The following is a 13,406-nucleotide window of genomic DNA, read 5'->3' as shown; positions in this document are numbered from 1 at the left end:
AAGGTCCGAATAATCTTTAAGGATGCAGCCAAAGAATAAAGGCCAGACCACTTGAGGAAGTGGTTGGGCCCAAACGATCAATAGGCTGCATTAGCTTTATTTCACGCTTAACGAGGGCCATAAAGACAACATAAGCCCGGCCAGGCCCAACTAAAGCCCACAAGGGCACAAGAAACTGACTTACCATAGTGGAGTTGTGTTGGAATTCTATATGAGTGCTCAAGGGTTCAAATCCACTTGGTCCTGATTATGGTGGTGTTGGTTCGGTTAAGTTGAATCGACAATATTGGAGGCTGTGAACTATAAATTGGACTGAGTAGGAGTGGTTCGATTCAGATTAAGAACCAAAATTGAAATCTTGGAAAATAAGATCGAACTGATTAGTTTGGTTAAGTGGGTTCGCCGATTTGCATTGGTTTATTTGGTCAAAACCCCTACCTTTCACCATGGCTTCATATTATTTATTCATGGAACTACTCTAAATTAATCCAATATGCAAGGAGGGGGTACTCAAACTTAGGTGCAAGAAAGTGGGTTCGCTATTCTCGCCAATTGGCCTAACCCACATGCATTTCACTCAACTCTAATACTCAACAATGGTGTTACAATGTTGCTGAAACATGAGTCTAGAATGGCTTCAACCTTCAAGTGTTCAAGTGCTACTTACTTTTGTAAGCATGTGTTCTCTAGCCATCCTGATATTTTGTGGGCCAGGTAATTGCCATAAACTATAGTACCATACTTACATTTTGTGCAAAACCAAAATGAGGAAACCAGAAGAGTTTAAAAAGCAACCTTACCTGACTTGAGATGAGGTACCAGGAAATCGGAACCAAAGAAACCGAAGATGGGGAAGATAAATACAAACTTTCAATTTCATGAAGACAATATACTTCAAGACTTAAACATGGAAAGCAAGAAGCACATGTACCAACTCAATGACGGTTTCATACTGTCGTTTTATTCAGTCATTTGGTATAAGGAAAATCCGCAAGAACTTTTTAATTAGTTCCTCTTCCAAATGGTCCAGACATCACAAAATTGGCCTATACACGTCCCATTATCTCATACAAAACTCATTTTTGGTTCTACTCTAATGAATTTGTAGGGTCACAGTTCTTCTGAATCAGAAGCATCTTGAAGTCGTGGGCTTTTTCAGTGAATCCAACGTCTGTGAATGCATTCAAAAGCCTCTTACAGGCAGAAACAACAGAATCTGTAGTGGTTGATTGCTTCCACTGATCAATAACTTCTCCCACTTCTTTTAGCTGCCCAAGCATTAGATATGAAGAAAGAATGCAAATATAGTTTCTACTTGTCATCTTTTGTCTCGTCATTATCAAGGATTTCCATATCTGATCAATTCTGTCTTTATTTCCTAAACCAGCATGCAAAATAATGAGGAAGTCGTATGTAATCCATTCTCTTTGTGTGATTCCTTTCTCAGCTTCTACTAGAGAATTGGACTCTGCATTCACAAGATGCCCAACGCTAACATAGATATTTGTCAGGTTAATGTATCTCTCCCAGTCTTCACCAAAACCAAGATCATATCTCATTTCATCCAAAATCTGTTGAACTTGATCAATTTTCAGAGTTGCAGCACATGAACTTATCCAGAGATTGTATGTGAAGATATCTGGTGCAACCTTCTGCCGTTTCAGTTCTTCAACAACTAAAGAGACCTTCTCCACTTGCCCCACTGACATGTACATAGTCATCATCTCATTGTATGTAAGGGCACTAAGGGAAAGTTTAGACTCCTTTATTTTCTCATAGAGGTCCTCAGCCTTTTCAGTCAATTTAGCCCCAGCATACGAGTGGAGGAGAGCAGTATAGGTCTCAGTAGTTTTTGCAGTAAGAGGTAGACCTTCAAAGTAGCGTTCCGCAGAATCAATACCAAAAACTTTTGTCATCAAGACAATGCGGACTGCATAGTCAGAATCTGATACCTCATATTCACCATGGCTGACCATCCACTCGGATATCTGCAAGCTTGCATAATTTACAAAACAGAATCCATTAAATATTTAGCAATTACATTCCCAACAGAGAACTGATAGAGACATACAAATATCAAATTTAATTGTCTTCCTAAAGGTTCATCTTTTGGAACAAGAAACAAATAGTAGTTTGGTTATTAGCAATAACTTGTCCCTCCGTTTAGTCAATCAATCAGTTCTTAGCAATAACTTGTCCCTGTTTAAAACCACTAGTTAAGTCCCTTAATTAGTGATAAAATTTCCAAACAAAACAATCATCAGAAAACTAGATACAGTGAGAACGAAAAGAAAAGGCACACATATCAGAGCAATACTCTAATCTGGAGGGAGGGGGAGAAGGGAGTCTGCTTGCTGCAGAGCTTTAGACTACTTCAAGATCAAACTTATCCAAATGATTGAGCTTTGGCCAACCATTTACTAATAAAATCAGACTGAAAGTATTAAAAGCAAAACCTATTGCCCCAAGCCTCAAACCAGGGCCACAAACAAAACCCTTGTCACACCTCCCCATATTTTTATATTGCCAATTAGTTTCCGATAACTTATGCATCAAGATTTTTTCAAACTTCTGGAAACTTTTGAAAGCAAGTCACTTTCTTGAGACAAAAAATGGTGTAACAATTATTTTCAAAAAAGATCAAAAGAGAAAGCATACCTAATCCTAGCGTAAGAAAGGCTAATTGTCTCATATGGATTGTCTAGAGAATAGTCTGTGAAGTAATGCTACATTTAACAGCTTGGTATTGTGGAAATAAAAACCTGTATCATGAAACGAAATGAAAATTGACATCACCCAACAGCTTCACCTAGCCCAACCTACTAAAGTTTTATGTCAGGAAAAAAAAAATTTCTTAGACTTATTAACAAAACATACATAAGGTTGTCTGTGAGATATATGGGGATGAAAGTTCTTCTGGCACAGTCGCCTAGAATTTACTAGCAAAGGATATACGAGAAAACCGGTCATAAATTATTTTCAAACTGAGAGCTTCAACGCATAGTGCTCACATATTTCCTTTCAACATTACTTAAATGTATGAGCCTATAAACAGGTGATTTTTTATCCGTTTTCCAATGCTCACCCTGTGACTTAAAATAATGCTTGGCATTAACACGACATCATTTTAAACCTTTTCTAAGCCAACCATTTTCTAGAACAGAGGTAAATAGTTATTCAATCTATCATAAGTGATTCCGTTTATTTAATCAATAATTGGAGTTGTTCGACAAAAACCCATTGGAATTGGTTTGCGTATGAAAAGTATGCAAGTGCCCCATAGATTCCAAATAAACAGAACAATATTTCAGATCCACAACCTTTACAGTGCCAGAACAAATCCTACTTATGTTATTCATACCCAGAAAAAGAAAAAAACTACTCTAAAGTTTCAAGCTTTCGCCTTCCCATCGTCCCTAGGCAACCAAACATATAAATATCAAACAGTGCAAAAAACATAAAATCAAAAGGAGAAAAATAGAGAAAAATTTCCAACCTCGAGAGCGTGCTTGTAACGCTGAGACTTCCTAAGGTCCTTCGAGATATGGCGAAGCTCTGAAAGGGTAATTTGGTTGCCTTCACTGACCCAATTCTGAAGAACGTTGGTGACGCTTCGCTTGGGCAGCCTCACCCTGAAGATTCTGCTCTTGAGGTCGTCATTTTCCTGAGAGTCTTGGACACATTCAGTGCTGAGAGCACCTGAAGAGAACAATCTAGAAAGATTGGGTCGCAAAGTGTTGCTGACGACGCTGCTCGCACTGCATTTCCTAGGGTTTGCAACATAAGAAGTTCAGAGTTTGAAAATTTTTGTGTAATTTGGCACTGAGAAATTAAGAAATCAATTGGGTTTGAGCTATGAGATTCAATAGCATTGAACTCATCTTGGGTTAGAGGTTTTGATTAAAACCCGAGCATTTTGAAATTCCGAGTATTGGTTTTCCTTTCATTTTCTGCTTTTTCTCGGTAGCGAAACGGAGAAATGGGCAAACAGATTGAAGAATTTGATTGTGCTTACCGCCTGAGAGTGAGGAAGAGGGACCGAGAAGCCATTGACGCCGCTTCGATATCGGATTCGAGCTCACACCTTTCCGGGTTATCAGTCTATTTGACTTGGGCAGAGGGAATGCACCTGCAGCAACATTTTGTGACCTGCTTACGGACAGTCTAACTCGAGAGTTTTTAAAAGTTTAAAAAAGGTCTTTAAACATGTGCTTATTCAATATAGTTAGAGCTAGGGGTGGGCACTCAAACCGGCGAACCGGAAATCCAAACCAAACCGCACCGAACCAAACCGGAAAAAAACCGAGTTGACCAAAAAGTCAAAAACCGGTCAAAAACCGAACCGGACCGGTTTGGACCGGTTCCGGATCCGGTTCCATGTCTTCAAAAACCGAACCGGGCCGAACCGAACCGGTGAAACTAAAAAAATATATAATTTCAATATATATATTTATATTTAATGCTATATTTTTAATTTCACTAAAAAAAACATAATATTTATCCAAGTTCAATGTCAAAATATCTCTATTTTCTCACTTTAATATTTATTTTTTATATGAAATTAAATAATTTGTTAATTTTCAAGTAAAAAAAAAAAATTTCAGTTGAGAATTGTATTAAAAAGTAATTTAAAAAAATAATTTTTATAATCCGGTTCAAAACCGAACCGAACCGGAACCGGACCGAAACCGGTTCAAACCGAACCGGACAGTTTTTGAAATTTTTTTTATTAAAACCGAACCGAACCAAACCGGATGAATAGTATTGGATCGGTTCTAATTTGAGGCAAAAACCGGTCCAAACCGAACCGTGCCCACCCCTAGTTAGAGCTGTGTTCTTCACTCTATCGAGTTCGAATTCTCTATTTACAATTTAGATTAAATTAAAATAGAATATCATTTTTATAAAAAATAATTCTTTTTTATCCATGCTTTGAAATGTTTAGGGCCTGTTCATTTACATTTTTGAAGGCCCATTTTCATTTTCTAGAGTGAAAAATAACTGTAAATCACATTCGATGGGCTATTCAGGAAACAATAATTCTATTTAGACACACAATGAAAGGACCCACCCCAAATTTTCTCAAAACCCGAGACGAACCCTTTGGAATTTCTGACATCACTCCGATGCCAGACCCACTTACTAAAAATCGAGACTCCCTGCCGAAATTTCGGCAGAGTCTCCCCTATAAATTGGACATTTCTCAAAATTTCAACCTGCATAAAAACGCATTTAATATCCACAACTGGCAGCATGCACAATATAATTTCATGCAGTTCACATAAATTGGCCTTCGGCCTTCCAAAAATTCTCAACAGACTACCAAACAATCCAAATACAATTTATGACTAACATTTAGTCTGCGGCTGCACCTAATAACCTTAGGCTGCCTACGTACCCTCCTTGAGGGATCAAGCCACACGTAGTTCTTCCATAAAACCCAATTCCACACATCGGCGATACCTTATTTCATTTCTCTGTATTTCACATATTCTCCCCATACGCCGGTACAACCAACGCCACGTATGGGGCCTGTCAACACGCCGGATAACCTACGCCACGTGCGACCATGTCATACTATCATTATATCTGCCCATACGCCGGTACAACCAACGCCACGTATGGGGCCTGTCTCAACGCCGGTACAACCAAACTGACATTCTAGACTCTGTTGTACCCTTGTACAACCATATATGATTATATAAATAATTCTAATATTGTGTAACCCTCCACAATAGTCTAGCTCCCGATAATCCCCCCTGGAAGGGTGAGATTACTCCGAGAGACTCACGGTCAACCAAGGGTCAAACTACTCTAACCCTAGTCAAACGGACCAGCAGAACCCACAACCTCCAATTTCCGATCCGAAAGTCTCTATGGGTTCTACCAGGTATAGGACACTTGTCCTGCAAGTTTGGTTCAGATCGGACGGTCGGATTTCTCACGATCGTACGATCTGACAATTAATATAAAATATAAACTGTAAAATTACTATTCGGAACATCCGGGGCTCCGATTCACAATCCGTGAATTCCTACATGATCCTAGAATTACCTAGATTAACATATATTAAATTTGGGACCATCCAACGGTCCCAACCTATCGAACCCGGATAACGCACAATATGCAATTATCCGTTCGATAGTCAAACGACGTCCGAATTGAGATCCGCGAAATCCTACGCACTCGTGACAACCTAAGGATCTCATCGGAACACAGTGCTACTTTTTCCACCGTGCCCACGCGCCGGCAGCGCGTGGTGCCCAAAGCGATAACGCTTCGCCGGAAAATCTCAAAACCACGGCTCCAAACTCCTACCCTAGGTATAACACCCTATTTGGAGCCACTTTTGTTCTTGGACCTACCCCAAAAAGTGGCCGAAAATGGCTGATCACGGCGGCCGAAGTTTCAATTCGAAAATCGAGTTGGCTACGCTAGGAATCGATCTAATCCTACCCAACCATCAGCTAGAGCAGCTCGAGAGGTTCAAAATCCATACCTGGGTCGACGGAATTGGTGGCCGGAGGAGGGAGATCGGCGGCTTTGAAGTTTGGACGACGTCGGCCGCTTCATCTCCAAATTCTGGCGAATCCGCGGCGGCTGGCGGCGGGAGGTGACTGGGGTAGGAAGAGGACGACGGCCCGGTCATTTTGGTACCGGTCCCGTCGTCATCGGTGGCCGGAGGAGAGCACGACCGGCTAAAACGTGGCCGGCTGTCGCGCGCGAGAGAGAGGAGAGAGAGAGACCCGCGGGGGGGGGGGGGGGGGAGAGAGAGAGAGAGAGAGAAAACCAGATTTTTTTTAAAAAATCTCATTTCGAAATATTTACGATTGTGCCACTGGGCTTCTTTTGACCATATCTCTCTCGTTACAACTCCGATTCGAGCCCACTACGTGTCTATGAACTCGTCTCAGTACGACCTATCCAAAAATATAAGTCACGGTCCCAAACTCTCTCCGGTTAAAAATATGACTAAAATACCCTTAAATAATGAAATAATTAAATAAGGGTTAAATTTGGAGAAATTTGGGGTCGGGGTGTTACACACAAGATTGACCATATTAGTTTACCATTTTATGTGGTAGTTGATGTAGTCATACTATATCAATTAATGAATATTGACATGTGAATTCTATTTTTATTCATTTTACTTTTTTAATAATCATTAAAAGAAAAAACAAAGCCCTAGCTCCACCCATCCCTATCCTTCATTGTTGTTGAAATTTGGAGTTTTCTCAATAAAAATCTTCGACCACTTTTATTTAAACCTAGTCGTAAATACGCGTAAAACATTTGTAAAAAGAAAAATGAAAATCGACAAATTGATATCGAAGTTGCTGTTCTGATTGCTCCATCAATCTGTCCAAACACTCTTTCCAATCGGAAACCTTCTTGTCTTCACTGACTACTAGTATCACACAATTCCTTGAAGATTGGTCACTCTTATCAAGAAGGGAAAAAAAACATCAAAATAAATTAACAAGGTATTACAAATTTAAAATATTACATCTTCTCCACTGCAATGTTTCCATTTTTGTTGTGTTCTTACCAAATAAATATGAACTAGTTGTGACAGGACCTGATCCAAATTCCATTTTGGAATTGAGCCGGACCTTGTGCGTGTCCGACACCTGGCGGATGTCGGGCACGAATGATCTATTTGCCCTTCTATACAAAGCACGATAAAATAACAAGGTTGACTTCTACCGAAAAACCAGCAGAGTTTCTCTTGTAACTGGCTCAATACCAAAACATATACACCTGCCAAACAAGTATATATATATAACCAACTGCCAGCATACGTATATATACATTCCAACAGTTCAATTCTAAGTCTAGGGCAAAACATCAGAGCGGTTACTAAGAATTTACAAAGGAGTCAATCCTTTTATAAAACAAAAAGTCCTACATCAAAAGAAAGGCGCGGAAGGTGAAAAACAGCCCGGTGGTGGATTCCTATGCACGCCTACTGCCTGGGGGCCCAAAACATTAAAAAGGGTGAGTGGACCCAAAAACAAAGTTTAGAAAAATACATAAGAACATACTAACCCCACTGTAAAAACAATTATACAAATTAAATTATCCTCCTTATTACTGAAATCAATGCACGTATATAATTATACATGTATATAAGCCAATCATACTCATGGTCAACATTAATTTCTTAAGGCATTGAAAACAGTTTAAAACTACCACCTAGATGTACCCTTTATTTCCGTCAATTCCTTATATTCGTCAATTCCTTGCATCACCATGGGTGACACGTACTCGCAGGTCTCAGTGACACGAGGTCAGCCTGAGCCGCAACTCGCAGGATTCAGGGGACCGTAGTCCACCTGATCCGCATTACTCGCTACGAGTTCGAGTATCAAAGAACTCGTGGGGCAACTGTCAAGCATGCTGACTAAATCGAAGGCAACCAATATAATCCGAAGGCAACATTTAATATATCTGGGTACAAGGTGATTTAGGAAAATATAAAATTTCTGAAGAAAATCTGCTAGATAACTAAATTTCTGTAATCTCTAAAATTCTGCTGCCATTTATCTGATAATTAACTAGAATTTCTTTTCTTATATAAGGAGATTTCACTCGGTAGTATGCAAAATAAAATATTCAAAAGCATAGAACGAGTTATAACTGAAACTGAACTGCTTAAATTCATTTATAAAAACAAAGAGTCCACTCACTGGTAGTCCGTACTCGCTGGACCTCTTGAAGGTCCCTCATGCGGGTCAACTGGTGCCCGGGTGCCTGATTCAATTATCATAATATTCTATTAATACAATATAGTATTAATTTTAAAACCCTGACCCTCGGCTCCTAGAAGTACGTGCGTCAGATTAAAGTTATCCCTATGCCCATAGAAGCTTGGAATAGTTTAGTAGTATCTTGGGATTCAAAAAGCGCTAAATTCCCAAAAAGTCAACCCGGGACCCCGCTGGTCCATGACCTCGCACTTATGATCCGGAAGCCTCTAGAAGTTCCAATAGACTTAGGACACATGTCCCAAGGGTTTGGTCTCGATCGGACAGTCAGATTGATCACGATCGTACAATCACACAATTTCAAAACCCTAGCCCTAAGGTTCGCTATTTCAGAGTATCCGGGACTCCGATTCAGAATCCGTCGAATCCTACACGATTCTGAAATTGTCTAGAGTAACATATTTGAAATTGATTACGATCCAACGGCTCCACAGTATTGAACCCAGAAATCACACTATATGGAAAATCCATTCGAGGCTCAAACGGTATCCAAATTGAGATCCGCGAATTCCTACGCACTCGTGACAACTTAAGAATCTCATCAAGACACAGTGTCACTTCACTACCCTCGCCCACGCGCCGCTGCACGTGAGGGCAGTGCTAGGTGTCCAAAGCGATTACGTATCGCCAGAAAATCTTAAAATCACGGCTCCAAACTCCTACCCTAGGTATAACACCATATTTGGACTTACCCTAAAAACTGACCGGAAATGGCCGAACTCGGAGGCCGAAAACTGGCCGAATTTCCAATTTGAAAAATCAATTACCTACGTTAAGAACTGATTGAATCCTACCCAACAGGCACCTAGAACAGCTCAAGAGGTTCAAAATTCATACCTGGATAGTCCGATTTGGTGGCCGGACGACGGAGAACGACGGCCGTGAAGTTTCGGTCACACCCTCTCGGATTTCTGCAATTTTCGACGGCTGAAGTGGCTGACGGCAGAGTCAGGCACGTCAGATTGGTACCCGTGCCGTGGCCTGTGGTGGCCGGAGCTGGTGGCTGCGCAAAACGGACAGAGGCGCGGGTGCGCTATCGACGGGAGAGAGAGAGAGAGAGAGAGAGAGAGAGAGAGAGAGAGAGAGAAGTGAGGTTTTTAATCTGATTGTTCAAATTACCGTTTTACCCCTCGTAGTATTTTAACTATATTTCCTTCGTTAAAGCTCCGATTCGAGCCCACTTCGTATCTACGGACTCGTTTCGTCATGCTCAACGCAACGGTGTGTGTGGAATTGTCAAATTCCTTCTCGGTTAAAAAGTCAACCTTTCGTTAATAAATTAGTCCAAGGGCAAAATTGTCTTTTCATCTTAATAAATTATTAATTAAATATTAATTTAGGTTTGGGTTATTACAAGTTGTATATTGTGGAAAACAAATCTTAAAATTTAGATTAAACTGATGCATAATTGGTGTTGCATATGTGGAATTTAAATAAAGTTTTATTCGATTTTTTTTGTGTTTTGGAATTTTTTAGGGTGGGTTTGCACAATTCTTTATTTAAGCGGGATTGGGAGTTCTCTTTTTAAAAGACCAATTTAACATCACCCAATTTTATCAAGTGTGTGTGCATCACAAGAATTTTACGTTTTTTTTTCCTTCTTGACACATGATATGAAAGCTTGTCGACAACAGTTGTAGGTTATTTGTAATGCTTTTTTTTTTCTTATGACTTATGAATGACATTGGTATTGTTTAAATCATAAGGATATTTGGTTGTCATTTTTTTATTAAAGCTTTTAATCTTTCAAAATTGAACCTCCGCTAAAAATTTATGAATCTGTCATTGCCCAGAGGTGGGTTTTCTGCATAAATATATGTGTTCATTCTCTCATGCCATTAACACGATATCTGTTCTACTAGTTGATTTGATTAAAGAGAAATTTATAATAAAATAATAAATATGTTCTAGAAAGTTTGGTTTACAATCGGACATGTGACCAGACATTGGTGCTATGCGGTGTAGGTTATGTTCTGGGTGAAATGTTATACCTTATTGACCCATTAATTTGAACTTTCTTTAAAATGAAGAACAAATCAAATGGTTCTTTTTGAATTTTTTTTCGTTCACAACATCCTAAACAGTTATTCAACTCTCTCTCCCAAAGTTATGAAATTTTAGAGATAGGATGAGAAAGAAACTTCAGTGCAAGATAGAAGAAATAGTAATGGAGGGATGTAATCCATATGTTTTGATCGAAAAGTCCTTCAAAAAGGCATCATGCATGACACATGACTATATAAACTTTTGTAATGGATGCTACTATTTGTGTCCATTAAATTAAACTAGTTTAATTTGTCAGTCCTGTCAATGGGGTAAAATAGTTCAGGTTGATCTAAGTCAGGTTTGTACTTTTGACTTGGACTCGTGTTTATGCCTGTGGTTCATTTTTAGTGAAAAATAGTTGTTTAAACAATCTAAAATATGAACATAAAAAATAGTCGTTAACTTGTTACACCTAATTAATATAAATAGAGGTTTTAAATAGAATCCCGTTTTCTTGTTATTTGACCTTATCAGATCACTCGCTCTCTAAATTAAAAACCAATTTAGTTATAGATTATTCGTTTCACGTGGAAAAGCTTAGATTTCTTGCCTACAAATATGAACCATTATTTGCATAAGCCTTCCATCCCTACTTCAAACGCTTCATTTAAACGTCTCTCGCTCTCAAAACACTTCATTTTCAATCTCTCTTCCAATGGCACCTGCAGTAACTACTTCATTAACTGAGGCATCCAATGGTCATGAAACCGAAGTTGCAAGCATCAAAAGACTAGCTGGCTCAGCTGCTCTCAGTTCTGTACCTTCCGAGTACACTTACACCAAAAATCCTAATGAACAAGGAGATGCAAATGACCCCGAACACTCAATCCCCACCATTGATTTTGCTCTTCTCACCTCTGGTTCTCCTGATCAACGGGCAAAAGTGATCGAGGAGCTCGGAAGAGCTTGCGAGGAATGGGGCTTCTTCCAGGTATGTACTTCATTTTGTGTCAATCATAAAGAAATGCTCTTTCGTGATGCTTATGTTGCCAGATATTGTGAATATCGAGTTGATTTTGTTCGTTTTATATGCATTAACGTGTGTGAAGCTAATCAAACATAAAATGTATTCATGCTTGGTTTAATAGGTGACCAACCACGGTGTACCAGAGAGCTTGATGAAATCAATGATCGACGCGTGTCATAGATTTTTTGATCTACCAGAGGAGGAGAAGAAGGAGTTTCAAACAAAGAACCTGTTGGACCCAATTAGGTGCGGTACCAGCGCCAACGTCGCCATTGAAAAAGTTCGTCTATGGAGGGATTTCCTCAAGGTCATAGCCCACCCTGAATTCAACTCACTCTACAAACCTGCTGGATACAGCGAGGTTTCACTGGAGTTCAGCAAAAGAACCCGAGAAGTAGCCACAGAAATATTGAAGGGAATATCAGAGAGCTTAGGGTTGGAGGCTGACTACATAGCAAAGGCCATGAACTGGGACCGTGGCTTACAAATTCTGGCCGCGAATTACTACCCTGCTTGCCCACAGCCCGATAAAGCGATCGGCATTCCTCCTCATACTGATCACGGACTGGTGACACTCCTCATCCAAAATGAGATGGGTGGCCTTGAAGTCAAGCACAAAGACCAATGGGTGTTGGTGAATGCTGCTCCGGGAGCTTTTATTGTTAACATTGGTGACCAAATGCAGGTACCAAAATAACACCCAACTTTTTTAAATCTAAAACCCATCTTATCTAAGAATTCTCTACTTATTTTCATAAATTAATGGTACCGATTATTTATGTGTATGGCTAATTCTTTGTGGCAGATTTTGACAAACGACAAGTACAAAAGTATATGGCATAGGGCTGTTGTGAACAACAAAGCTACAAGGATATCAATAGCTGTACCACATGGACCTTCACTAGACACACCAGCTTTACCAATCCCAGAGTTGTTAGAGAGAGAAGGCCAAGCACCAAAATACATTGGAATGACATATGAGAAATTCATGGAGCTTCAAGCAAGCCCTGCTGCCTACGTGAAGCCTTGCTTAGATCATCTCCGAATCTAGGTCATGTCGATGACCCGGTTAAGAGTTGTAGCTTCTTTTCTTTCTGGTCTTCAAAAATATATATTGATTATGCGTTAAGTATATATTCATGCTCTATAGGTGAAGCGTCTTCAAGTGTTATCTGTGTTTTCGGATAGGCTTAGAAGTTATTTAATTATGCGTGAATTCATTGTGAAATTCTCAGCAAAGAGCAATTCATGTATAATACAAAATTATCTATTATAATTTATATATATATATATATATATATAAGAAAATTATTTAATAGCATGACTATCTACCTCTGAAGGGAGTCTGATCGAAGAAAAATGAAAGCCCTTCGGTGTCTCTGTTGTCGTCGCGTTTGATCTTTACTCATTGTTGTTCCCTATAACTGAATGCATATTCTTTCAAAGAAATTTAAAATATATATATATATATATTTTTTAAAACCTGATATAGCTGAAGTTCTGATTATCCTAACTTACGTCCCAAAATCCTTTGACCCAGAAAAATTCGCCAAATGGTGACTTGTTTGTAAGATAAATCTAGTCGTGTCAGTTTTTTAATTTTAATTTGTCATATTACCGTCATG

General features: G+C 39.3%; 2 protein-coding genes across 3 annotated transcripts; one reads left to right on the top strand and one right to left on the bottom strand.

Annotated features, from left to right (window-relative positions):
• On the bottom strand, nucleotides 849-4,210 carry LOC18767576 (pentatricopeptide repeat-containing protein At5g09450, mitochondrial). 2 transcript variants are annotated; one of them, XM_020553629.1, is made up of 3 exons: nucleotides 4,016-4,210; nucleotides 3,497-3,767; nucleotides 849-1,988 (listed from the first exon to the last, which is right to left on the bottom strand). In XM_020553629.1, exons 1-3 carry the CDS (start codon nucleotides 4,048-4,050, stop codon nucleotides 1,089-1,091), a joined length of 1,206 nt encoding a protein of 401 aa, XP_020409218.1. In that variant the 5' UTR covers nucleotides 4,051-4,210; the 3' UTR covers nucleotides 849-1,088. The 2 variants fall into 2 exon arrangements, with proteins under 2 accessions (XP_020409218.1, XP_020409219.1); XM_020553630.1 differs by having other exon boundaries at nucleotides 3,497-3,758; nucleotides 4,016-4,180.
• Nucleotides 11,207-12,832, top strand: LOC18768568 (protein DMR6-LIKE OXYGENASE 2). The gene is made up of 3 exons (XM_007201269.2): nucleotides 11,207-11,745; nucleotides 11,903-12,466; nucleotides 12,587-12,832. The coding sequence occupies exons 1-3, from the start codon at nucleotides 11,470-11,472 to the stop codon at nucleotides 12,830-12,832; spliced, it is 1,086 nt and encodes a 361-aa protein (XP_007201331.1). The 5' UTR covers nucleotides 11,207-11,469.

Source organism: Prunus persica, chromosome G8 (assembly GCF_000346465.2).
Source record: "Prunus persica cultivar Lovell chromosome G8, Prunus_persica_NCBIv2, whole genome shotgun sequence".
Taxonomy (NCBI): domain Eukaryota; kingdom Viridiplantae; phylum Streptophyta; class Magnoliopsida; order Rosales; family Rosaceae; genus Prunus; species Prunus persica.
The sequence above is the reverse complement of the archived record's forward strand: the minus strand, read 5'-3'. Positions and strand labels throughout refer to the sequence as shown.